General features: G+C 38.3%; 1 protein-coding gene across 1 annotated transcript in view; it reads left to right on the top strand.

The window, feature by feature from the left end:
* Positions 1-26062, top strand: part of Cacna2d1 (calcium voltage-gated channel auxiliary subunit alpha2delta 1) — a 445325-nt gene that overhangs the window by 333462 nt on the left and 85801 nt on the right. Inside the window, exons 8-10 of the mRNA XM_052173128.1 lie at positions 1245-1314; positions 3543-3593; positions 5004-5103. Of these exons, the coding sequence (XP_052029088.1) occupies positions 1245-1314; positions 3543-3593; positions 5004-5103 (221 nt within the window). The remainder of the gene's footprint in view (positions 1-1244; positions 1315-3542; positions 3594-5003; positions 5104-26062) is intronic.

The raw sequence follows: 26062 nt of genomic DNA, 5'->3' as shown, positions 1-26062 counted from the left end.
TAATAACCTTCCACTGGAGCCTCAGGAACCCCTCCCTGCCCCGGGCTAGAATGTTGACTGACTTGATGTCGCACACCTATAGATGTCATGAGGTCCTGTGTGTAGCAGCCTTGTCACTTACAGAAGATGCTACTTGACACCAGCCCTCCCCATTCTCTAGCCCTTACGGTTTGTGCACCACCTCTTCAGTGATGTTCTGTGAGCATTGGCGGGATGTGGTGTGACAAGATAGAGACTTTGGGGCTTAGAACTTTACCATCATTTATTCCCTGTACTTTGGCTAGCTGTGGGTCTCTGTATTGTCAGTCTGCCATAAAAGAAGCTTCTCTAATAAGGAAAGAAGGCTTCACCAAGCCACCAAGGGTCTGTATTGACATGACTTTGACAGAAAGAGATTTAGAGTTAACTTTAATTGTAGATTAGCCTTACATTTAGAATTTTAATCTGTACCTTAATGTAGCTCATTGGAAATGGCAATTGATAAATTATTTCAATAATATTATATATATATATATATTAAGCATGTGACTATGAAGTCTACGATAATGCTACTTTGTGATAGAAGTCCAAGATAAACAATATTTTTATGAGAGAAAATATCACTATTTAGCCTTGGCTAACCTGAAACTTGCTACAGACCAGTCTGGCTTTAAACTCATAGAACCTCTGCCTTCCAAGTGCTGGGGTCAAAGGCGTGAGCCATCAGGCCTGGGGAGAAACATCCCTGCATATTGTCTTGTATATACAGTTTGCATTGAAGGAAAACAGGGTAAGCAAGTAATTGAAAGCACCACTTTTACTGGCGCAACAACAGTTTCTGTCAAAGAAAAGAATCTAAATTAGCTTTAATAATCAAACGCCTGTGTCTGGAACTTGTTTGGAATACAATACAGGGAGAGGACAATGGCTTGTAATGTAAAAAAAAAAAAACAAAATGACATAAAGATGGTATTTTATATTTGAATATTCACGTAGGTATGCGGAATTTGCTATTTTAAGTTGCCTGTTAGTTTTGTGACTAGATCTTCTTGGTAGGGGTGGTGGTGATTCTCATGCCAAGGCATGCACAGGGAAGTCAGAGAACAGCTCTCAAGAGCCAATTTTCTCATCCCACCAGCTGTCTTCTAGAGATGGAATTTGACTTTTTAGTCTTAATCTGAGCACCTGAACCCACTAATGCATCACCTAAGCCCAGTTATACTTAGTACTTTGGCTTAGTTTCTCTGACACACTTTGTTTTTCAGCTTCTCCATGGGTGGATAATAGTAGAACTCCAAACAAGATTGATCTATACGATGTACGCAGAAGACCATGGTATGAAGTTTTGATTATCTCTAAAGACATGATCCATAAATGGGGGTTCTATCATTTTGTTAATATATTGAGGGGAACCTTCTTCCTCTTACTGGGTTGGGTGCTCTTGTATATAGAATGCTGTGATAATTTCAAAATACAAATACAATTAATGACAAATGACAATGATGCATTTGAGATGGAGATCACTGTAAATACTGAGAAAATGATTTTCAGACTCATTTCAAATGGATTCCTGTAAGTCTTCTGTTCAGTTTAAGCTTCTAGTCTCTTTTAGCTGGCGGGGCTTTTGTTAGAAGAGCCACTACTTTGCTTGGGGAAAAGCCCTCACATAGAGATGGCACAGAGTCAGAGACAGCTTGCCTCTGGCAGTGAACTAATGGGAACTGGCCCCGAGCTAACAGCACTGCCTAGATACTTTCATAATGTTTAGGTTCTATTATTTCTCCCCAAAGGAGTTTTATTTGTTTGACACTATTAAAGTAATTCATCATCCTAATACAAAACATTAGAAAAAAAATCAACATTATATGTTTGGACTGTCTGGGAGACAACTATGAAACTTCATGTGTTTTTATTATTGATCGGATTTTGAGTGTATAAAAGTTATATTGAAATTGTAAATATACCATTTTTTAATTTGTTCACATATACAGCATGGTGCCTTGTACCCTGCTCATTTCATATTAATTGTTGAGTATGTAGTAATGAAAAGGAATACTTAAAATGATTTTAATAAAGGCTATCTGCTCAGTTATTTAAGAAAGTCCCTATTATTATGTTTTTGCATTGCTTCCAACTTCCTGGTATTTTCACGCAAATTCTGTGCAGCATAGTGGTGGCTGACAGAACATGTATTTATGGCTTTCAACTGTCCTGTTTAGTATCCAATAGCTGTTTACATGAACACAACCTTGAGTAATAGTTACCAATGTATTAATGGCTTTTAAGTGTCCTGTTGAGTATCCAATAGCAATTTACATCAACAAAACCTTGAGTGACAGTTACTAATATTACTATTAGTAATAATAATAATATTTCTCTAGTCTGTTATTTAATGGAAGCGAATACTATGTCATATCATAGTTGTACTTAAGAAACGGTCATTTTATGTGAACTGTAGGAGCGAGGAGTCTGTCATCTGAAGCAGACACTATGCTAATCTTTTCATCTTCCTATTGAGAAGCACACCAGGACAATGGTGTTAGGATGCTAGACATGAGCTGCATTGTCTTCCATGGGCAAACAGTGGAGCTTTGCCTATTGATCTGAATACAGAGTGGAGTGGATTGCAGGCTGTGCACTGGAGTGCTCCCTCTACAAATAATCCCAAGTAGCAGCAGCTTGTGCTCCGAAATGATGAAAAAGAATTGGCTTGCTTTCTGTCCGTTGCTGTGTCCATTGAGTCAGATGCAGCCCTTCCTGCTGTGGAAGGCAGATGCCTGATCCCTTCATGTTTTTGTTTCCCTCCAGTCTCTGGCCAAGCTATATGTGTTTTGTTGTTGTTCCTTTGCTTTCTTCTTTTTTTTCTTTTCTTTTAAATTACTCTACTGCTATCAAATTTATCTCTCTACAAGCATTTAACTTACTGACTAACTCTCCCCAAGTATGTATTTCAAATGCAGAGAGTCAGAGATGTGGTTGGATTTTGGAATTAACATTTAAACTGTTTCTCTGGGTGATGCTTGCACATCATGATGCTTTCAGAGTTTCCGCTTCATATTTCTGGTAATAATATTATCCATTGTCTGCTTTCAATTATTTGACGTATCTGTCATCTTTTCTTTAAATTTGCTTTATCTTAATGTTTGTTGACTACTTATCGCTCTGTGCTTATTTTTTTTTGTATTTAAAAATATCATAGTTCTTTCTTCACTACAACTAAAATGTCAGTAATTGGAATTTAGGATTGGCCTTTCTGCAGAAAAAATAATCTTTTGGAAAGTAATTTTATTCACTGGTTACATTAAAATTTATCTTTATTTTTCCATAAGTCCCTGGAAACTATGCCTTCAAAAGCCATAACATTAACATCTCTAATGGGATCTTAAACACTTTTTTCAAGCTAACATTTCAGAATCTGTTTAAAAGAGCATCGTTTACTATGTTGTAATAGAATGGGTTTTTGTTTTGATTGTATCTTATTTCAGAGATCTATAAATGTGAATACAGGAAATATCAGTGTTGGACACAGAGGAAAAGGGAATGTTTCTGTGTCTCTTTTGCAGGTACATCCAGGGAGCTGCATCCCCCAAGGACATGCTTATTCTCGTGGACGTGTGAGTAGTGCCTGAGACATTGGTAGGCAATACTAGCTTGTCAGGAATTGGCAGTGTATGAAAGTTGGGGTAACAGAGAATCAATATAATGATTGTATATCTAGACAAAGAGGCCAAACTTAGATATAACAAGTGATTGTCGACTGGGCTCAGTCAGTAAAGTGCTTGTTGCACAAGAGGAAGATCTGAGTTCATATCTCTGGCTTTTAAATTAAATAACAAGGAAGTGGTGGTTGTTGTGCCTATAATGCCAACTGTGGATAGCAGGAGAGAAGAGGAACCCTAGGGCTTCCTGATTAGACAATCTAAGGGATCAGTTTGTCCCAGGATCACTGTGAGACCCCAGTCTTAAAGAATATGGTGGAGAACCATAGAGGAAGGTACCTGGCCTTGACCTCTGACCTCCGCACACATACACTCACCCATATCCCCCAGCACGTTTATGCAATTGGTCACACAAAGACATTAACAAAATCAGAAAAATTATTTTATTGATAATGAAAATAATGCTTACTTGTATCTGTATCAAACTAGAAAAATTATACTATTCTAAAAGCCAAAGTTTTAAATATATGTATTTCTATTTATATTTTCAAATGTGAATAATAATAAAATACAGAGTTAATAAAACTCATTGTTCTTGTTGCTTAAAGAAGTAGGGAAAAGAAAATACGAAAGAAAAGAAAGATGACTTAGTTGGCCAGGAACAATTTTATTGGCTATAAAGGATTTGGATCACAATAGATAAATATGTAAATTTTATTTCCAGGACTTTTCAAGGCACACAATATATGGCAGCAGTTCCATATATATTAGCTGTTTTATTAATTTATTATATTGTCTCAACTTAAAACTGTGTGCACCTGTAATATAGAACTGGGAGTTAATTGCCTAGAGCTGAGCCCTACATTAGGAGAAGTAGAGAAACAAGGAAGAAGAAGAAATCCTAGAGGAACAGTGCTTTTATCTGTGGAGTAGAGCAGTTGTTCACAAACTTTATCGTAGCTGTGCGACTGTGAAATTCTAGTCTATGACTTTTGTTTATTTATAGTTTTTTAAATTAAAATATAATTGCAGCATTTTCACCTTCCTCCTTCTTCCTATCTACTCTCTAGCTCTCTCTCAAATGTGTGGCTTCTGTTCTTGTAATTGTTAAGGTGTGTGTGTGTGTGTGTGTGTGTGTGTGTGTGTGTGTGTGTTACTAAATACATAAATGCAAAAATATGTAAATACAACCTACTCAGTCTCTATGTTACTTGTGTGTATATGACTTCAGGGCTGACCATTTCTCAAAGGCAGAAGTATATTTTTATCTTCATGTATACAAACTAGAAGCTAATGCGATCATTTTTGTTCCTTACGATCGTGTTTGGTAAGTGACAGGTGAATGACACATTTGTCTGTTTGTAGGAGTGGAAGCGTGAGCGGATTAACTCTGAAGCTCATCCGAACGTCTGTCTCGGAGATGTTAGAAACCCTCTCGGATGATGATTTCGTGAATGTAGCGTCAGTGAGTATAACTGGCTGCCCCCTCTGAAATCCCGCCTGCCTGTCTCCCTACATCATTACATACTGGGTTGTTTTTTTCTTAGGCTGGCCGAGGCATTGTCAGGATGCTATAAGCTGCCTTACTTATCTAGCCTGTACTGTCCTTTCTGAGTTCCTTATCATTACTGCCATTGAAATAATACTAAAGGAAAAGTGTCCCTCTCCTTCCCTCAAAGGAGCCCACATGGGTACTGTGAGCCCTTCCACACACAGGCACCATTGGGATAGCTTATGAATTAGCATCTAGCAGCATGATAGCACTGCTAATTGCTTGTAGCTGGTTATTCTCATTTTTGGTCTGGACAGCTGACCTGATTGCATTGAGTTTTTCCTAACAAAAGAAAAAGAAGAGTCAAGTAGACAAGCTTGGAATCATCTTAGACCTTTTTATAGCTAGGAAGTACTGAGCTTGTGGCAAATGGACCAAGATGTACCATGTCTCATCTTAATCTATGTAATTTAGGGACCAAATTTCATGGTCATTTTCTAAGTGCATGAAATTTCATATGGGAAGTGGTTCATTTATGGAGATGTGGCCGATGGAGCAGTAGATTTTGGTGATGTTGATTTTTACTTAACAAATGAGGATGAATCTTCTTCTAAAATCACTGGGTAGGATGAAGTTGAAGTTGACAACTGATGGTCTCCCTTTCCTGGAATTGGGGAAAGCAGAAATCCACATGATCTTATTTCTTCTAACGATGCTGAAATGGTGATGCTAAGATGGAGAGGACTTATCCCTAAAATGAAATTACTAAGATATTCCCGGCTGGTGGTATGGATAAAGAATATAGAACCCACTATGGTAATGCAAGACTTCCTGGAAAATGTCTCCTGGTATATAATTCTCAAGGAGATTAAATTTGAGATATTCTATAGTCTAAATAAATTCAGAAGGATCCCTGTTAAACTCTTGTTGAGACACTATGGCAAGACCACCATCTCAATTAAGATATAGGAAGGATAGTTATTCACCTTCATTTGTATATAAATTTATCAATTACAGAAACTTTGGAGTGGCTTAAAATGTTATCCTTGGCAGAATGAAAGAGAGTGGCTTAAATATATTTAGTTCAGATTTAAGACAAGAAAATAATTAGTACTATTAATGTTTTCCTTGGCTTCTTCCAAAAACTGAATGCCAGTCCTGAGTTGAAATAGCTTCTTTGGAAATCACAGGAAATAGCACTAGTTCAACAGTGAGAAGTCAAGCATGGAAAGGGAGAATCTAATTGTATGGTCTTAATTTAATCTAAAGAAAACCAAGTTTATTGAGAAATTCTAGAAGCCTTCTGGAATAGTCCTTTTAGAGTTGCTAAGCTACAAACCCTAAAGACCCAGTGTGTTAAGTACCAGCCTTCCTTATATGTAGGCGAACAGAATATGGCCACAAGCAGGTGTTCTGAAATGGGAAAACTATGGACTCTGAAGGCTGAGACCGGTCACTGTATACCCTAGCCAATGAATCAATCATAAAATTGACATTCATCACAAAAAAATAATAATGATAATAATAATAATAATTATTATTATTATTATGGTGATGATGATACACAGAACATTGAGCTTATAAAGTTACTGTCTGAGGGATCCATGCAGCTGTCTTACAGGAAAGTAAGTTGCACAAAGAGATAATAATGAAGATTGGTACAGATTGACTTCATCAACCTGGATCAGACTTTGAGGTGTCTAATGCTAGGTTGTTTTTAATGCCAATATATTTAAGCCCAGTATAATTTGGAAAACAATGTTTTCTGGTGTAATACAGTCCCAAGTGCCCAAGGAAGGGTAAACTTCACTCAGGGTACATCATGAAAGTCCACTCAGGGTATGTGTCATATCTTCCAAGAAAATGAGCTCTAGAGATAGGCTACCTGTACTATCTTAAGGGCCTAAGGGCTTAGCCTGGTTTTAGTCACACAGAGGTCATTTATTAACCACATCTGGACCTGATTGTGCAAACTTGATATGGCCTGGCCCAACTGATAATGCAGATCAGGCTATTAATCAGTTTCAATTCTCAGATTTCTGAATTGAAGAACGGGTTTTTCATCTTTCTCATTGGATAGAATCCTGTTTGCTTAATATTCCTGACTTCTCTAGAGATCTGTGGGCACAGGGATCTTTATACTATGCCTCCAAGAAGTGTCAAAGTCAATAGTGTTTTGTAGTCTATTCATCTTTTTGTTCCTCTGATACCCATTCCAATTTCCCTATATTCTTGCCCAACCCTACATCAGCAGCAATAGCTTGGTTGGAACATTGCCTTACATATTTTAACCAGAGGTCTTTGAATTCAATGCCCATTCAAATAGTAGATCTATGATTGTCTATTCATAGACATTACAATAGATGAAAGCATTGAATGAATACCATAATTCCATGTACAGCCTTCTCTGCCTCTATTATATTGCAGCAAATTTAATGACAATCTATTTTAAAATCTTGGTACTTTCGAATTAGATCCCAAAATATCCTGAGAGCAAGTACAGATTTAGGTTTATCAAAACTCTTAATGGCCACTGTAAATATTTTTCTCATTTCTACCACATGCACATGAAATGCAGATAATTCCTATGTACTCTATAGAGAAAGGAAGTAAACAGTTTCTGAGTGAAATTCTTTGGGTTATAGTGACAGGAGACAAGCTTCCTCGCCTTTGGTTCCCACATCAAAGCATTTTTTTTTCTAAATTTTGAACCAGTAGGTGAGTGTGAAGGTTTACTTTGTAGGCTTTGCTGATTTTCATCATGCAGATATGCTGTGGCAAACTTCAAGCAACTAGCAAAAGATCAACTGGCCCTAAACAATGCCTGAAAATCTAAGGGTTGCTTTTCCTGAACTGATATAATCCTGACACATGCATAGAAGACCATCCCCAATCAGATTGTCTTCTTCATGCTGGAGCCTTAATTGCACAGTTAAAGGTAAATAGTTTGTTCAAGCCAGTATCTAGGAAGATAGTGTAAGTTAGGCCTGTAAACTCTTTGGGCATGTGTCTGTTATCAGGCTTACTTTACAAACTAGTTTCCCTTATGTGTTTAAGTAGATTCCCATGATAAAGCTAGCAGTATGTAAACTCTGAAGGGTAATAATACTTACTGAGATGCTATGTTAAAGTACCTAGGACTGGATTTATGTCAAAAATAAGAGACACAATTTTACTCCTTTCCTAAAGTGGCAACATATAACAATTTCTTTACAGTAAGTTGACGCTCTTTTCCCTGAGAGGTATTATTGTATCAGGGACCCTGGACTGAATGGGTGCTAATGTTTGGCTGTTTCCATGTTCAGTAGCTATATCCAAACAGATACAAAAGGCCTGCACTCTTCATTCTAATTTGTACTTTTCTCTTCCCCTATTTGTTGGCTACACTCACAGGGTCACTTAATAATCATTGTCATTACCAGAGACAGGTAGGTTCCAGAGGATGAATCACCTTACCCCCGCCCCCACTCTCTAATACAACAACTGGAGATGTACCGTCTCTAGGAAACATGCATGTGGCACACAGTTGTACACAATTCATTCATTTTCCCATAGCTTATCCTCAGCTTCTTCTTCAACTCTGCCTAAGAGAGGCCTTCCAGTATTTCTCCTTCCCGGGTCACCCAGTCAAGAGGCTTCCACCTGTACAGAAAGACAAGTATGTCCTTATTCCCGGAGAGATCTGTTTCTCTATATAAAACTACAGTGAAGTGCATTTTGCTTCAAGGTCTCTCAAAATCCATTTCCCGTGTGTACTCCTGGCTCCTGCTGCTCCATATTCAACAGACCTGCTCATTCTTTGTTGAATATTCTGTTGTCTTCGTTTCCTGGCACAGACTGTACTATTGCAGGTGGTGTCTATTGAAATTTGGCATTTTTGTTGCCTAGCGCCATGAGAGGAGATGGGATGAGATAATAAAGAGGCAAATGTCATCTTTTATTGTCTCTATGAGTGGAAATGACACTGCACTGTAGTAGAAGGGAACCATTTATATCTATACAGATATGGGCTGCCGAGGGCACAGTGTCTTCAAGGGCACCACACATCCACTGCCTTGTGTATCCTCCTGGCATTTGGATAGATGCTATGGCTGCTTAACACCTCTATACTTCAGATTCTTAATAAAATCTCCTTCTTCTAGGACATGATGACCACAGTAAGAAAGGAGGATTGGTCCATTAAACTTTTCCAGGTTTCTTGGTCTACATTTGGCTGGACCAAGGATACTATTTTCTTCAGTGAAATTTAAAGACCTCTTGACACTTAGCTATACAATTATTATTGTCCTCATAGTTCTCAATGCTCTGCTATGCCTGTTCCATTTACATAATGCTCAGATTACTATAGCTGAATCTGTAGTGTAATGATGCTAAATGCCTGCGCAGTCTTCTTGGGTCCAGTTACATACTGTACACTCCTTCACCAAGGCTCTTTCTTTTTATTGCCAGGAGGGTAGTAAATTTGCCTCTTCAGGAATCTTATCCTGAGCATCTATTTACCAAGAGTGGTATCAAATAAGATTAGATTACCTAGAAACAGTCACTGAGACAAAGATTTAAGTTCAAATAGTTGATTTAGAAAGTTACTCCAGAGCAAACATCCCAGGACAGGGCTGGCACACAGACGACCTGCAGAGCTGCCCAGACCTTGGGCGCAGGCAGAAGCCTGGCGGGCTGTGTCCCGAGCAATGTTAAACTTGGGATATCTCTGTGTACCTGGTGTTGCCTGTCTGGTCCGTCCAGGAGCGAAGATGGCGGAGGCTGCGGGGACTCCCTCCAAGTGCCGATCATTCTGCAGGGCAAATGTCCCAGGACAGGACTGGCACACAGATGACCCACAGAGCTGCCCAGACCTTGGGCACAGGCAGAAGCCTGGCAGGCTATAGAGAAGTGGGAGGGGATTGATTGGGGAATGGGAGGAGGGTAGAGGGCTTATGGGACATATGGAGAGGGAGGAGCCCAGAAAGGGGAAATTATTTGGAATGTAAACAAAGAATATAGAAGGAGAAGGCGGAGGAGGGGAAGGAGGGGGAGGAGGAGGGGGAAGAGGGGGAATAGGGGGAGGAGGAGAAGGAGGAGGAGGAGAAGGAGAAGGAGAAGGAGAAGGAGAAGGAGAAGGAGAAAAGAAGAAGAAGAAGAAGAAGAAGAAGAAGAAGAAGAAGAAGAAGAAGAAGAAGAAGAAGAAGAAGAAGAAGAAGAAGAAGAAGAAGAAGAAACTAACTCCAGAATAATCTGCTAGTAAAATCTAGAAATTAAATTAAAGAAGGGCACTAGTCAACAGTACATTCAGTATTCAGTAGCACAACCCTCTGAGAGCTGAGCTCATTCTTCTGCTATCCAGGGAATAGTATAGGGCTCACAAGTGCTAGTTTACAAAGGCACAGATTTTCAAAGGGGAGATGTGCTCTTATGTGGAATGACTAACCTAGGTAACATCAGTTCCCTAGCTTTCACAGCTTGTTATGTTCAGTGCAGAGGTTGGATACAGATACAGGTTAGGATGGCATGTATGGAACGTATGGCCACCAATAACATCTGCCCAAGTAAGACTGAACAATGCTATTGCTAAATTCTGAAAGAATTTTCTGATGACATCACGTTTGAATAGGTATTAAACATTCAACATCTGGCCACAAATTAACAGATCTTTTCCTACTCGAAGAACATAGTTGGAGTCAACACTGAGATTCACAATGTCTAATAAAAAATTTAATCATTGTTTAGCTGAAACGATTCTAACTTTAGATGTGTACTTCTATTGCTGCTGTTTTAGAGAAGTATCTTGATGATTTACCTGACAAAATCTATCAAGGGCATAATACATGAATGCATGTACCATACCTGGGTTTAACTACATTTTTTAAAAGGAAACATTTGAAATGACTTCTTACAAGACATAATTACTAAAAAGCACAAATATAAGATAATTCCTTCGCCTTTCTGTTATCTAGGCTCCTGCAAACTTTACCAATACACACAATTTATGAATCATGTGGGTATCCCACTGGTGTGCCTAGAGTGTATGAGCTTAACCATATGAGAAATAGAATGCCGTATATGTAGTAAGAACATAGAACACACATGACCAGGAAGTATTGTCATGGCTTATATATGCTTAGCTCGGGGAGTGGTGCTATTAGAAGGTGTGGCCCTGTTAGAGTAGGTGTGTCACTGTGGGTGTGGGCTTTAAACTCCTCATCCTAGCTGCCTAGCAGTCAGCATTCTGCTAGCAGCCTTCAGATGAAGATGTAGAACTCTCTAAGTTCCTCTTGCACCAGGCCTGCCTCCTTGTCGACAATAGAACTGAACCTCTGAAATCGTAAGCCAGCCCCAATTAAATGGCATCCTTATAAGAGCTTCCTTAGTCATGGTGTCTGTTTACAGAAATAAAACCCTAACTACGACAATAAACTTGGACACCTTACGTTAATTAGGAAAATATTTATTATATATTTGAATTAGAGACAAAGGTGGACAGTAAAATGCATAGAACTCTTAAAAATGAGCAGTTATTTCATTTAGACATCTGAAAGAAGTCATAGTAATTTAAGTCTCCCTCCAATGAAACTTTTGCTAGATTCATTACCTACCTTAGCTTCCTGGTTTTAATTATTTTCTTTATCTTGTTGTTTACTGCATTTGTTAACCAAAAGAAGACCAATTTTTCTTCAGACTAAACTGAACTCTTTGTTAAATATACACCTTGTTTAATTTTATTACTTTGGAACAATCATTTGAATACAATCATTATTGAAAGCTTACTCATAGATTTTAGGCAATCATATTATTCAAGACCTAATTTGATCTGAAAAAATCCTTACCATTAAAATCAGTATTTAGAAGGACCAAAGAAATCTGGGCATACAAAGGAGGCTGTAATTCTAACATACAGGAGGTGAACATAGCAGAGTCCCCATGAGTTCACAGCCAGGCTAGTCTACATAGTAAAACCCCATCCTTAAGATATTAACTAGAGAAACAAAGATGATCTAAAGTGATCGTTCATTTTTATTTGTACTTTATATTTCACTCACATACAGGGACATAGGAGCTTATATGTACATAGAAAATGCATACAAGGTCCAATATGTTAGAGATATAGAGAATACAGGGTTAGACAGAAGTTGATAGATAATAGATAGGTAGGTAAGTAGGTGGGTGGCTGGCTGGCTGACAGGATGGATGGATGGATGGATGGATGGATGGATGGATGGATGGATGGATGGAAAGATAGATGACAGATAATTGATAAAAATAGATAGGTGGTAGATAAAATATAGAATGAAATGTGGTAGACTCATTCATCTTTACAACCTTACACAATAGGTAAGAATGCCAGATTTAGTTTTACAGACAGGTGTACTGACTGGTTTTGTGTGTCGACTTGACACAAGCTGGAGTTATCACTGAGAAAGGAGCATCCCTCGAATAAATACCTCCATGAGATCCAGCTATAAGTCAGTTTCTCAATTAGTGATTATGGGGGAAGAGCCCAGCCCATTGTGGGTGGTGCCATCCCTGGGCTGGTAGTTCTGGGTTCTATAAGAAAGCAAGCTGAGCAAGCCAGGGGAAGCAATCCAGTAAGCAGCGCCCCTCCATGGCCTCTGAATCAGCTCCTGCATCCAAGTTCCTGACCTGTGTGAGTTCCTGTTCTGACTTCCTTTGGTGATGAACAGCAATGTGGAAGTGTAAGGTGAATAAACCATTTCCTCCCCAACTTGCTTCTTGGTCATGAAAATTTATACAGGAATATAAACCCTAACTAAGACAACAGGGAAAGTATGGAAAGGATTCTAGTAATTGTCTCAAGTAGGAAGACAGAAATAAAACATAGCCATATTCATTTATAAATTTAGGCTTATGAAGAAAGTTGTGAAGCTGAATCTTCAAGAAAAAATATAATTTTTCTGACTTTAAAGATACATGAAAATATATTACAAAATAACATAGAAATAATTATGTTAAAAAGAAAAGAAATTTTTGTATAGATGTATATGCACTTGTGTGCAAAGGTATGTAGAGTTTGGGGGTCATCTAATGTCTTTTCTTGGATGCTATCTTCCTTTTGGGGTTTTGTTTTCCTTTGTGAGAACATAGTCTTTTACTGGTCTATAACTTGCCAAGTAGACTAGGCTAGTTGGTTGTTAATCAGGAGGGATATGTCTATGAGTTTCCACAGTAATTAAATTACAAATGCATCATTGCCCTTTTAAAAATATTTTATTATTAAAAATTAATAAATAAAAAATTAATTTTTATTAATTCCCTGAGTATTTAATACAAAGAATTTTCATATTCTTGCCCCATCTCCTCCATGATTTACCCCCATTAGCCTCACCCAAACAACTGTACATCTTTTCCTCCTTTTATTTAAAACCCATTAATCCAACCAGCCTTTGGGCAAGCAAGGCAATCAATTTAAGAACTGGGCCATCTCCTTATTCCCAAGAAATTCTTTGTAAAAGCATAAATTTATTTCTTTATCAGAAAGATGCTTTCTCTGTATTTATGGAGGAATTACATAAGGAAATTTGCTTTATTTAGCCTTGAAAAGTGCATTTCAATTGGATTATTATTATTTTGGTTTATTTTGCAGACAAATACACTTCTAAGTTATGCGTTTCTACCTGGGGCAATGTATCGTTTTATTCACTCCTTCCTTCCTTTCCTCTATGCCTTTAGACCCTGTCCTACTTTATATTCTTACTTATGGTTACATGCTCTCGTTAGCCACACAAGTCTACAATTAACAGACATTATTTTATTAGCTATTGGATTTTATGAACAAACTCTCTGAAATAGATGCAATTGGAGTTTATTCTTCTGCAACATTTTGCTAAAGTTATACATTTGTTTTTAGGAATTGATCTCTTACCAAATAGAGATTTTACAATATAATGGTTGGGAGATTCTCAGGGAAGAAAGCTTCATATTGTACCATGTGGTGTGTGTGTGTGTTTGTGTGTGTGTGGTGGATATACGTGTTTCTATCTGCCTGTGTCTTTGTTTCTATCTCTGTGTATTTGTGTGTGCTTGTGTATATTTGTGCAATATAGGTCTGTGTATATGACTTTGTATTGTGTGTATGGAATGGGTGTGTGTGCCTATGTGTATATGTGTGGTATGTCTGTTTTGTTTGTGTGTGTGTGTGTGTGTATGTGTGTGATGTGTGTATATGTATGTCTGTTATGGTATTTCTCTATGTGTGGTATAGATGCATATTTCTATATGGTGTGAATAAGTGTATTGTGTATATATGAGTGTGGCATGTGTCTGTCCATGTGTATGTGTTTCTGTGTGTGCATATGTGTCTGAGTTATTTCTCTCTGAAATGACATGAAACTCAGCAATATAACCTATAGATTGTGTCACTCAATCAATGCTTAATAACAAGGCCTTGGTAGACGTTTTGTAAGAATTTGCGCAGTCACTACCCCTGCTGAAGTCTTCAGGTATACAAAAATGCATATTCCTAAGAATACTCTCATCCACTCAGAGACCTATCATATAAGTTCTGTTACTGACTTCCCGTGTTTGCCTAGAACCACTTGACAGGAAACTCCTGCAGTCTGTCAGTTTTAGGTTCATGCCTACATCTTTTTTCCTTGTTTAAGGTGAATTTCATGCCTGAGTCATATGTAAGGTGTGAGACTAAAGGCCACTTCATTTTTAAATGTTTTCTGCAGTCTGGAGGCTGTTCTTTGTTGCAAAAAGGAAGCCTGCTGTTAGGCAAAGTAGAAATGCAGCACAATGCAGCTGTTTCCCCACTAATCTTGTTATGAGCTTTGATACAAGTAGTGGAGGACGATAGGAACAGCAATTCAATCACAGCGTGCTCTGATTTACAGGCAGATTTTCCAGTGTTGACACAGGGAGTGGAAGTTGTTTATGAATGTGAGGGAGTTTGATGCCTACAGTCAAATGCTGCATAACCATCAGAGGATGAAAGGAAAATGTGTGTTGATTGTGGGTGACATGTTCAAAGTTAACAACCAAAGATCTTCCCAGCACCACCCCAGCCGCCTTGCATGCTTCCTGACTTACAGTTAGATCAGAATGCCGATGTTATGGACCTGTGAATCAGTTTCTTCCAGCTTTTGTGAGCTTTTGTGATTCATGATCTTTATACAATTCTGTCTTTGATTTCTCACTATACAAAAACCAAAGCAAAACCCAAAGCATAATCCTGGTGAAAAGGTTACTCAGAGGTTAAGAGCACTTGCCTCCCTTGTAAAAGCCTGGAGTCCTGCTTCCTGCACCTACAACAGCTTAGAAGCTCCTGGTACTAAATCTGCAGATATCTGTGACACCCTTTTCTGGGCCTCAGTGGGTATCCAGATACAAAAGTAAAAATAATAAAGTGCATATTTTTAGAATAATCAAAATATGAAATCTTGTCAGAGAGATTTTTTTCCTTTGAAATAACACTAGTCTACCCCATGCCTAGGATGCAGTTACTAAACAACAGTCTATGTAGAAATGTGTGTGCAGCATTGTGAGGGATGAGCAGCAGGTCTTACTGAGAAGAGAAGGAAAAACCCTGCTCTAGTAAACTTTCCTTTGTGTTTGCTTTCCAAAACAAACCTGCTCCCCTGCATAGTGTGCACTGTGTAAGCCCAGTCGACTCTAGATGAGTCTGTGCTTGCCTTTCTAAATAATGCATTCTGATGATCACAATACTCTTTTGTCATAGTGACCTTTATTCACCTGATGCTATTGTTCTCTTGGAGGCTGACTGCTGAAGAAGCGTGCCCTTTCTAGTTCTTTCTAAACTCTGGTAGCTGGTTTAACACGGCTGTTCTGACTCAAACTCCTCTCCAGGATGGTGAATTCAATCTCAGTATTCTGACTGGATTGTTCTGCCTGGCCACAAACCGACTTGGGCAGTCTTCTAATCTTCTAGTTCCTTCTCATTTTCTGGCCTCAACAGCCTCTGCTCCAACTCATGGATGAACTCAACACCTCCACACACTTGCTGCACTGTCTCCTAACTGCCTGAGTCTCTGTCCCCTGGAATTGCACTTTATAGCTTCTCTTTCCTGTGCTGTTCTCATGAGAGTTGGGTATATCTCTCTTACTCACTCTGTCAAATCTTTCTCTGGTTCCTCACTTTGTCTGTCCTGCAATTAGACATTCACTTTGAAACATGGCTGCTTCCCTCTACAAACTAGCTTTATGTTAAGGTATGTACTAATGGTCTGTCGGTATTCTAGCCGGAGGGATTAAAAGATTATGACATATATTCCAGCCAGATCACACAGATTTGGGTCTTTGAATGTGATCCCTTGCCAGAGCAGCCTCGTTGCTAGATTAGAATTTCTCAGCATGTTTATTTTCCATAGTTGGCGAATCAAGAAGCCAGTACTTGTTGGTCACTGCTGAAAGAGGAGCACCAGGATGTTAGGATGCTGGGCACATCACTGCAGTGTTAGCCTGCAGCAGGGCTCACAGCTGAATGCATGGCCTTCTGTTTCCTCCTCTCACTTCTTTCCCTTAAAAGGACTCCTGGAAGTGTAGGGAGATCAGGTAAGACCTTTGAAGCTAGAAGGCTTATACAGGACAGTTTCCTTTTCATTAAAGGTATCAGATTTAATTTCTTATACCATCAGGAGTACAAAAGGAAATACCACACGCAAAGTGTTTTATATTTTAGCCATTGTTGTAGCTATTATTCCTGCTGGAATTATCATCCTTTGGCACCCCTTTGCCGATTGTACATAGGCAATTGGAATATTCGATATTGATATGCCTTTTTAGGTTTAAGCCTTAAATATCAAATTTCTGAAAATATATATATTCCAGGGCAGTAAAACTAGAGGTTCCTATTTTTCTAGACGTTTTCATGGAAAAGTAATTAAGATGTTGTCTGAAGGAGAGGATTAGGGAGCTATTGGCAGCTCTAATGACTGGGAAGTGTGTTGTCCTCCTGTAGTTTCTTGCCTGAAGTAAATCTCACTGCTTCTGCACGTGTAGTGCCCCCTGGTCCTCCTGCTGTCAACCCAGGGTGATTGGTGTTTGACTCTCCTATGGATAGTGACCCTGGCTACTTGTCCTGCTATGAGTAATAAACTGCCCTTCACCTCTGATCCAGAGGACTCAAATTATTTTTTTTCCTGTCCTCTATGAAACATCAGGAAGTGACAAATTTGTAATTTGTTCACTTACAAATAGGGCACAACTTCAGGTCTTTCAGATTCCAAGACCACAACTTGACCATTTGACAGCAGCTCTGTCTAGGGGCTGGGGCATGAGTTGTGCTGCCCGGGTAATTCTTTTTTTTTTTTTTTTCACTTTTTTTCATTTTTTTAAATTTATTTATATTTTTTATTTACATTGCAATTCTATTTCCATCTGCTTTACATTCCAGTTTTCCTGTTGAAATATTTCATATATGTTCGAGGGAAGGTCACAATCCTCTTGTCTTGTTGTTTTTAGATTCTATCTGGCAAAGAATAATTTGTTAATTTTTTTAATATAATTCAAAGTTAAAGATAATATCACCTCCTTGCAAAATTCAAGACACCATTAAAAACAGTACTTGAGCTCACAGCTTAACATAATACAGGACATGTGGCCTGCCAAGAGAGGATTGTGAGCAAGGAAATTTCAGCTAGTAATTCCATTTCACATCTGATAAAATAAATATCCATCCATCTAGATTTCAGCCAAAGTCTGTGTTGCCCCACAGCTCATTCATGTCAATGGACGGGCAGGTTGTTTTCTACATCCCTGCTTCTTAATTGGAGCCTGTAGCCCAGCAGGGTGAGCCTGACACAGCAGCTCAGTTAGGCAGTGGTTACAGATACAGAATCTTAAGCTCCGTCTCAGAATCACATCTAGAAAGTCCTGCAAATAATCCCCCCCACAATGGTTCGGAGTGCATCACTGATAATAGTGTGCGCATGAATAGGCTGCCAAGCCACTGGGGACAAACTTGCCGGGACAGCCACATTCATTCAGGGGTTGCATTTAGCATCGGTGACTTCCATATCATGCTGGAACTCAGGACAGTCACTGTCCTTGATAACTTGGTTCGGACTCTTAAGAGCTGGTTAATTTTACTCTAATCATTTGGAGTTGCTACCTGAAGTTACTTTTTTTTTTTAAATCTCTGTGACCACATACCTGACAAGGAACAACATGGGGTTGAAGGACATATCCAAGCTCACTGTTTAAGGATGTACGTAGTCCCTCACAGCCAGGAGACATGACACGTGAAGCTGCTTCTCAGTTTTTGGCAGCAGGAACAATGACTTCTCATACTATCCCTGAAGATTGGGAGGCAGGGAGAAACACAGAGGCCAGGCCAATCACCAGTGACCCAGTTCCTCTAGCAAAGCCCCAGTCTTCAAGGACGCCACAAACACCACCACCAGCTGGAGACTAAGGTTCAATCACAAGTGGTGGATATCCCACATCCAAATTAGAAGAAGGGATATTTCCGATATGGGGTGGGTGTAGAATTAAGGTCACCATGGCAACTACGTTCTTCCCCTTTACCCTTGTATTTTAAAGTTATAGACAGATATTTGAGAGGTGATATCTTAAAAAAGAGCATGAAGAAAGTGAACACTATGAAGAAAATACTAAAGCAATGGACATGCTTGGCACAGTCTAATAAGGCAAAGTAACGAAGGTTGTCTAATTTTAAAGGATGGGGGAGGATGCAATTACTTTGTAAGTTTATAAGAAGGTGTTGACAAGCTAGATAAAGATTTTCCATTAATTACATGGAACCCCAAGCTTTTGGAAGGTGAAGATTTAGTTACATGTGCAGTTTTCTACAGAGCAACATGATACTGACGGTGAGGCAGTTTTATTCTGAACTGAGATATTAAAAAATATGACTGCTATTGATTGATTTGGAAGCCTTGACAGCTAGAAAAACACTTCGTATATTTCAAGACTTATTGGTTAAGCTCTTTCAAATGAGTTATTCTCTTAATTTTGAGTATTAAAAATTTGACTTTGACTGGCCTGAGTAATAGACTGGCAAAATGATTCACTTGCTTAGTGTTTGTTCTTAATTATTTAGTGAAATAAAAATTCAAAGGAATTTAAAATAAAAATGAATACTACACATATTTATTAGTAGAACCCATAAACTTATTTTTTGACTATTAAATTTTAAAAAATCACATTTCAGCAAAATCTTAAGGGAGTAAAATGCATTTTGACATTTTGGACGAATATAGCACAACTTGAAAGTTAAGGACTCGGGCATGAAATCTTTTTGCTGTTGTTGTTTTGTTTTTGTTTTTCTTGTTTTTTTTTCCTCTTTACAATTTTAAAATGCAGGCTACTTCATCACAAAATGACATTGTGCATAAGTTTTCTTATTCCTTTCAGATGTGATAATTGCCGTTTTCTGTTACCCACAGTCATTTAATCTTCTTGCTGCTTTGTTTGCTAATCCACACTTACAGCGTCCTTTCAAGTTTATTTCAAAGTGGACTTTCCTCTCTGTGATATTTTCCCCTTCACTAGCTCTGTGCTTTATTGATAATTACTTTTCCAGCTGTTTTTGTTAACTTATACAGAAACATGCTTTTTGGCTTTCAAACATGTCCATGACCTCAGTGGATCTGAATTCAACCCAATACAATCCCTTCAGGCCTTGTTCCTAACTCATTGGCCAGTTTCATTAGTCCCAGGGGCCCTTTCCTACTTTAAAGAACTCATTGGAGATGTTGGTAATGTTGCTTGAAAGTGTTTCTACCCTGCTCTGTGACACATGCTTTAGATATGTACAGGTTAGGAATGGAATCTGCTCACCGGGATTCGCACCTCACTGCTCCCAAGTCTTATCTGCGAATCACTACGTTAGTTCAGCACCTGTGGCTGTGCTCGCTCTTGGCCTCCGGTGCCATCACATCCTGGAGAGCATCCCTACGCGCCTGTTCTGCCATGTCACCTGGCCCTTCTTCCACCTCGCTTTATATTTCCATATGTATGTCACTTCTCTCTAATCGGTGTGTCATAAATATTTGCCCATTGCTTATTTTCTATATGCTTATTCCTCTATCAGAATCCATGCTTCTTACTTCAAGATGGCCCCATAGGGAAAACATTTTGCAAGCCTGAGTTCAATCTCCAGACCCCACATAAGGTGGAGAGAATTAACTCACAGGGTTTTACTTTTACCTACATGTCTACACTATGATATCCAGGGTCTCTCTGTGTATCTCTCTCTCTCCTTCTTTCTCTGTCTCTCTGTCTCTCTGTCTCTCTCTCTCTCACACACACACATACACCTGTCTCTTTCTGTCTCTCTGTCTTTCTGTCTCTCTGTCATTTGGTAATCATTAACATTTTTGTCTTCAGGAATAAATAGTCAAAAAAGTCTCTCCGTGTTTCTCTGTCTCTCTCACCTTCTTGCGCTCGTGAGCAAACACACACATTCATTTAAATTAAGACACTATTACAGCTACTGTTACAAAGCACATAGTGGCCTCTGTGGTCAGACGCTAATTATTGTCAGTCATAACAGTGTTGAATAAATGGTGCAAGCTGTCCGTTTTCTAACAAATTTCAGTAACATGAGTTAAATGCTCCTTCTTGTGGTCACAATCCTCCTCATGTCTCCATTACAGACACATGTGACATGTGTACATCACTGCATTTGTTGTTTGAGCAAACTCAGCCAAGACTATCGTGCGAGTACTTTCTTTACAACCAATAAGTAATCAGCTTCAGATTTTATGAAAATATCGAACATACCCACCAAGTATGTCATTGTGGTATAGGAGAGGACAGACCAAAGAGTGTGATCATTTGGTAATCATTAACATTTTTGTCTTCAGGAATAATAGTCAAAGTATCCAGAAGAAAAATATTGGTAATAGAAATCATACTAAGATTTTTACTTGAGAATTGTGATGTATAAAAGAACACTGTCCACACTTCCAGGTAGGCGAGTGCTGCACAATCCTGTTGCACCATAGTCAACAAAAAGGTGGGAGAAAAATATAAACATCCAGTGGAAATGAGCTAGGAAGCCAAATCCAGATTAATTGTGAATGAGAAAATTAGCATGCTTCAAGTTCTTCAAAGTCTTGTAAATTAAGACAGCTACAGAATTAAAAGTTTTCCCAGTAGCCATCAATATATGAATTTGAGGTTGTGATAGCATGCACAAGTACTGTACAGCCCATGCCAGATAAAATTCCAGTACGCAGGAGGTGAGCTACACATCCTGCCTCTGGCTCAGTTGCTACTGGAAATTGATAGGTACCAGTTTTCTTTAGGAATGCAGGTCATCTATAACCCAGTGTGTAGCCATATTCCTGACACTATATGGGAAACACAAATTTTACTTGATGAGTTGTTTTTGGTTTTTTAATAAAAACATGAAATTGGATGGGGTAGAAAAATAGACTGTACCCAGCAAGAGTTGGAGAGGGAATAAATATGATTAAAATACATGGTATGAAAATGTTTAAAATTTTAAAAATAAAATTATTGATATTAACAATTCTGAATTATTTTAACGGAATGGGTTACAGCAAAATAATGTCTGTGCTATTAACCTACATATATTCTTTATTAAAATATAAATACAATGTGTACAACTTATTCTTGGTACATATGTAGCAATACAGTAAACATTTCAAAAAGGGTGAACAGACTGAGTGTAATAAGTCACACCTTAGTTTAATTAGAGTATTTGTTTTAAAATGAAAATACTTATTAAGAATTTTGATGTGTGACCACATATTTATATACAAAGACCCATTTCGGTATTATCACTAGTATATACACATTATAATTATAACAACACAATTCTGGTACCATTTATTTGATGCATATAACATTTATTAATCCTTTTGTATACAATATTTTCCTGTCACATATAAGAACATGAAGGGCATTCTAAGTAATCGAGTGTAGTCCTTGTTTTGAAAGGACATAAATATAGTTCACAGAAGATGGTAGATTCAAAATGGCCTCCATGCTCACTAGAGTCAGGACCTAGGCTGAACCTTCTTTTCCTATATTAATTAAGTAGTAGAAAGTCTCTAATAGTGTGTTTCTGGTCTATACATTGTATACATTGAGCCAGCAGGTGCTGTTAGGACCATATTGCCAGTTTCAGGCCCTGACTAGTCAAGTGCCATGTTAGGAGTGAAGATCATTGTAGCATCTCTCCTCCACACTGTTACCCACAAAAAGGCAATAAACTCTAGCCCATGTTAAAATTACACAAAGAACAGAAGGATATCTGAGTCACAGCCTGAGGAATTGCAATGTGGAATTAATAAATATTTATACTTGGAATAAAAATGGATTCAGGAGAAAGTGTTAGTTTTTCTTTTGTAAAATTTTTATCGAAATACAAGTATATTCTAATCATGTTTCCCCACACACACACATCCTCTCATTCCCCCTTGCATGCAACCCCACACCTGTCTCTCTCTTTTTCTCTTTCCCTGTCTCTCTCCAAACAAACAGTCTTAACTACTAAGTAAATGCAGTTTTATTCTGACTGAAAAACCATAGCACGATGGATATGGAAAAAAGGTACAGTAACACTGTGGTTGTTTCCTGGCTTTCTATTAACATATAACAATTTAGACCTTGAAGAGATGTTAGGTGCCCTGACATGAGGTGACTCGGGAGTGGGTAATGTTGTGTGTCTTTGAGCACCTTCTAGCTCATGGAAGCTCAGTTTCCCTAACTGTCCAATGAGAGCCCAGCTAAAGCTCACCCCAGTACACTGATGGTGATGTGTGTTCATCCTGGTACACATAATTCTCAATTCATGTGAAATAAACATTTTATTACTAATATAAAAAAAATAAATTCATTAGATAATTATGAGTAAAACATAATGTTATAACAATGCAGCTAAAATAAAATTTGTTAGACAGAATGGATTATGATCATGAAATAATATTTAATTAAAGCTTAAATTTCCTATTGAAAAATCAGATTGTTGTGTCATGGTATGGAGACTTACAAATTACACTAAGAAAATAAATAAAAACAATCTCCCATGGAACATCAGTGGAGATTATAAATGAGTATGCAGTTCTTTTTATATTACCTCATTAAAGTAAAATTTGATAAATAATAAATGAATAATTCTATAAGTTCAGATTTAAAAGTAGCTGATAGGAATGGGGGTGTAGCTCATTTGTCAGTGATAGACCACTTGCCTGAGTCCTGGGTTCAGCTCACAGCATTGCAATAGCAGCAACAAAAGATAAGTATCAAAGTAGAGAAAAAAGATTCAGAAGTGAAAGTCGTCTCCAACAGACATGGAGTTTCAAATAAAGTAGTTCAAATAAAGAGGTAGCTTTTCACAGCACGGCAAACACGACCCTCATGTTCCTGTTGTCCAGAGCTGGTTAAGAAACACTCTCAGTGTTTGGGGGCAAAACTACCAGTCAGACTTTTGCCCAGGTAGATAGAGAAGATATTGGCCTTTGCCTAATTCCACGTTCCATTCCAGTGACTCACTAATTGCATATCTCAGCACCTCTAAATATATCCCAAGTATGCCTATAATTTATCTATTTTTAATATAAATCCTACTTCTGTTAGTGAAAATACTGGTAGGTTATTCATGACCTTAACCATGCTTCTGATTTAATATTTTATTACCAATCTTTACCATGAGAAAACTGGAAGGCATGGTCCGACTCCCAGGTAGAGATTCCTTGAAATCCTATTACAAGTCAATCTTGAGTACCTGTGACCACACTGGGATGTAATTGTCTAATTTTTCAGGGTCCTAAAATAAATTTTGGACGTGAACTTTAGCTTAAAATTTCCTATAAAATAATATGATAATTAAAGCGAAACTTAAAATTGCTTTTTACAGGAATGAGCACATAAAAGTTAGTTACAGCCAAGATTTCAAAGCTGGAGTCTGTGCCCTTTATTTTTATTTTCCTACAGTGCCACCTGGTGCCCATTTTCTGAATAGCAACACTTTTACTGTAATTTCTGACTAAGAAATTGTAGGAAGATAAGGTTATTTTAAGTCCTGAGTTTAAACTAATCAACTGATATAAACTCATTACCTATTATTTATGGTCGTTAACTTACAAATTCAAATTTTTAATGTAAAAAATGAGCTATATTCTAAACCAAATTGCCTGTCTCCAAGTTATTCAGCTACAGTTTCAGACATTAATGGCTTGGCTGTCAGAAGCGATAGTTTAGCTAATCAGCAATGACTCAAAATTCACAGAGTCTTGAATTAAACCCCATTTTTGTGTATTAAAAACGTTTGATGAATAAAGAACATTACAGTTTTGAGTCTGTGGAAAGACAGTATCTTCCATGAAAGAAAGTGCTCAAAACTAAAGGGACTCCTAAGCAGGCAGATGTGCCACGACTCTTTCTGTGAGGTTCTAAGACGAAGACAGCATCTTCAGGTGCCTTGTTCTTAAGTCTCAGTATTTTCAAGTTCTTGTGTCCATTCGCACTGTCTGAGGGAGGCTTGTGTTCTGTAAAATACCGATACTGCAGCTGCTGTCCCTTTTTTTTTATTCAATATATTTTTTTTTATTTTATTTTTTTTTCTTTTTTTTATTTGATATAATTTATTTACATTTCAAATGATTTCCCCTTTTCTAGCCCCCCCCCACTCCCCGAAAGTCCCGTAAGCCCCCTTCTCTTCCCCTGTCCTCCCTCCCACCCCTTCCCAGTTCCCCGTTCTGGTTTTGCCAAATACTGTTTCACTGAGTCTTTCCAGAACCAGGGACCACTCCTGCTTTCTTCTTGTATCTCATTTGATGTGTGGATTATGTTTTGGATATTCCAGTTTTCTAGGTTAATAACCACTTATTAGTGAGTGCATACCATGATTCACCTTTTGAGTCTGGGTTACCTCACTTAGTATGATGTTCTCTAGCTCCATCCATTTGCCTAAGAATTTCATGAATTCATTGTTTCTAATGGCTGAATAGTACTCCATTGTGTAGATATACCACATTTTTTGTATCCACTCTTCTGTTGAGGGATACCTGGGTTCTTTCCAGCATCTGGCAATTATAAATAGGGCTGCTATGAACATAGTAGAGCATGTATCCTTATTACATGGTGGGGAATCCTCTGGGTATATGCCCAGGAGTGGTATAGCAGGATCTTCTGGAAGTGAGGTGCCCAGTTTTCGGAGGAACCGCCAGACTGCTTTCCAGAGTGGTTGTACCAATTTGCAACCCCACCAGCAGTGGAGGAGTGTTCCTCTTTCTCCGCACCCTCTCCAACACCTGCTGTCTCCTGAATTTTTAATCTTAGCCATTCTGACTGGTGTAAGATGAAATCTTAGGGTTGTTTTGATTTGCATTTCCCTAATGACTAATGAAGTGGAGCATTTTTTGAGATGCTTCTCCGCCATCCGAAGTTCTTCAGGTGAGAATTCTTTGTTTAACTCTGTACCCCATTTTTTAATAGGGTTGTTCGGTTTTCTGGAGTCTAACTTCTTGAGTTCTTTATATATATTGGATATTAGCCCTCTATCTGATGTAGGATTGGTGAAGATCTTTTCCCAATTTGTTGGTTGCCGATCTGTCCTCTTGATGGTGTCCTTTGCCTTACAGAAACTCTGTAACCTTATGAGGTCCCATTTGTCAATTCTTGCTCTTAGAGCATACGCTATTGGTGTTCTGTTCAGAAACTTTCTCCCTGTACCGATGTCCTCAAGGGTCTTCCCCAGTTTCTTTTCTATTAGCTTCAGAGTGTCTGGCTTTATGTGGAGGTCCTTGATCCATTTGGATTTGAGCTTAGTACAAGGAGACAAGGATGGATCAATTCGCATTCTTCTGCATGCTGACCTCCAGTTGAACCAGCACCATTTGTTGAAAAGGCTATCTTTTTTCCATTGGATGTTTTCAGCCTCTTTGTCGAGGATCAAGTGGCCATAGGTGTGTGGGTTCATTTCTGGATCTTCAATCCTGTTCCATTGATCCTCCTGCCTGTC

The sequence above is a fragment of the Apodemus sylvaticus genome, chromosome 2, assembly GCF_947179515.1.
Source record: "Apodemus sylvaticus chromosome 2, mApoSyl1.1, whole genome shotgun sequence".
In the NCBI taxonomy this organism is placed as follows: Eukaryota; Metazoa; Chordata; class Mammalia; order Rodentia; family Muridae; genus Apodemus; species Apodemus sylvaticus.
The sequence above is the reverse complement of the archived record's forward strand: the minus strand, read 5'-3'. Positions and strand labels throughout refer to the sequence as shown.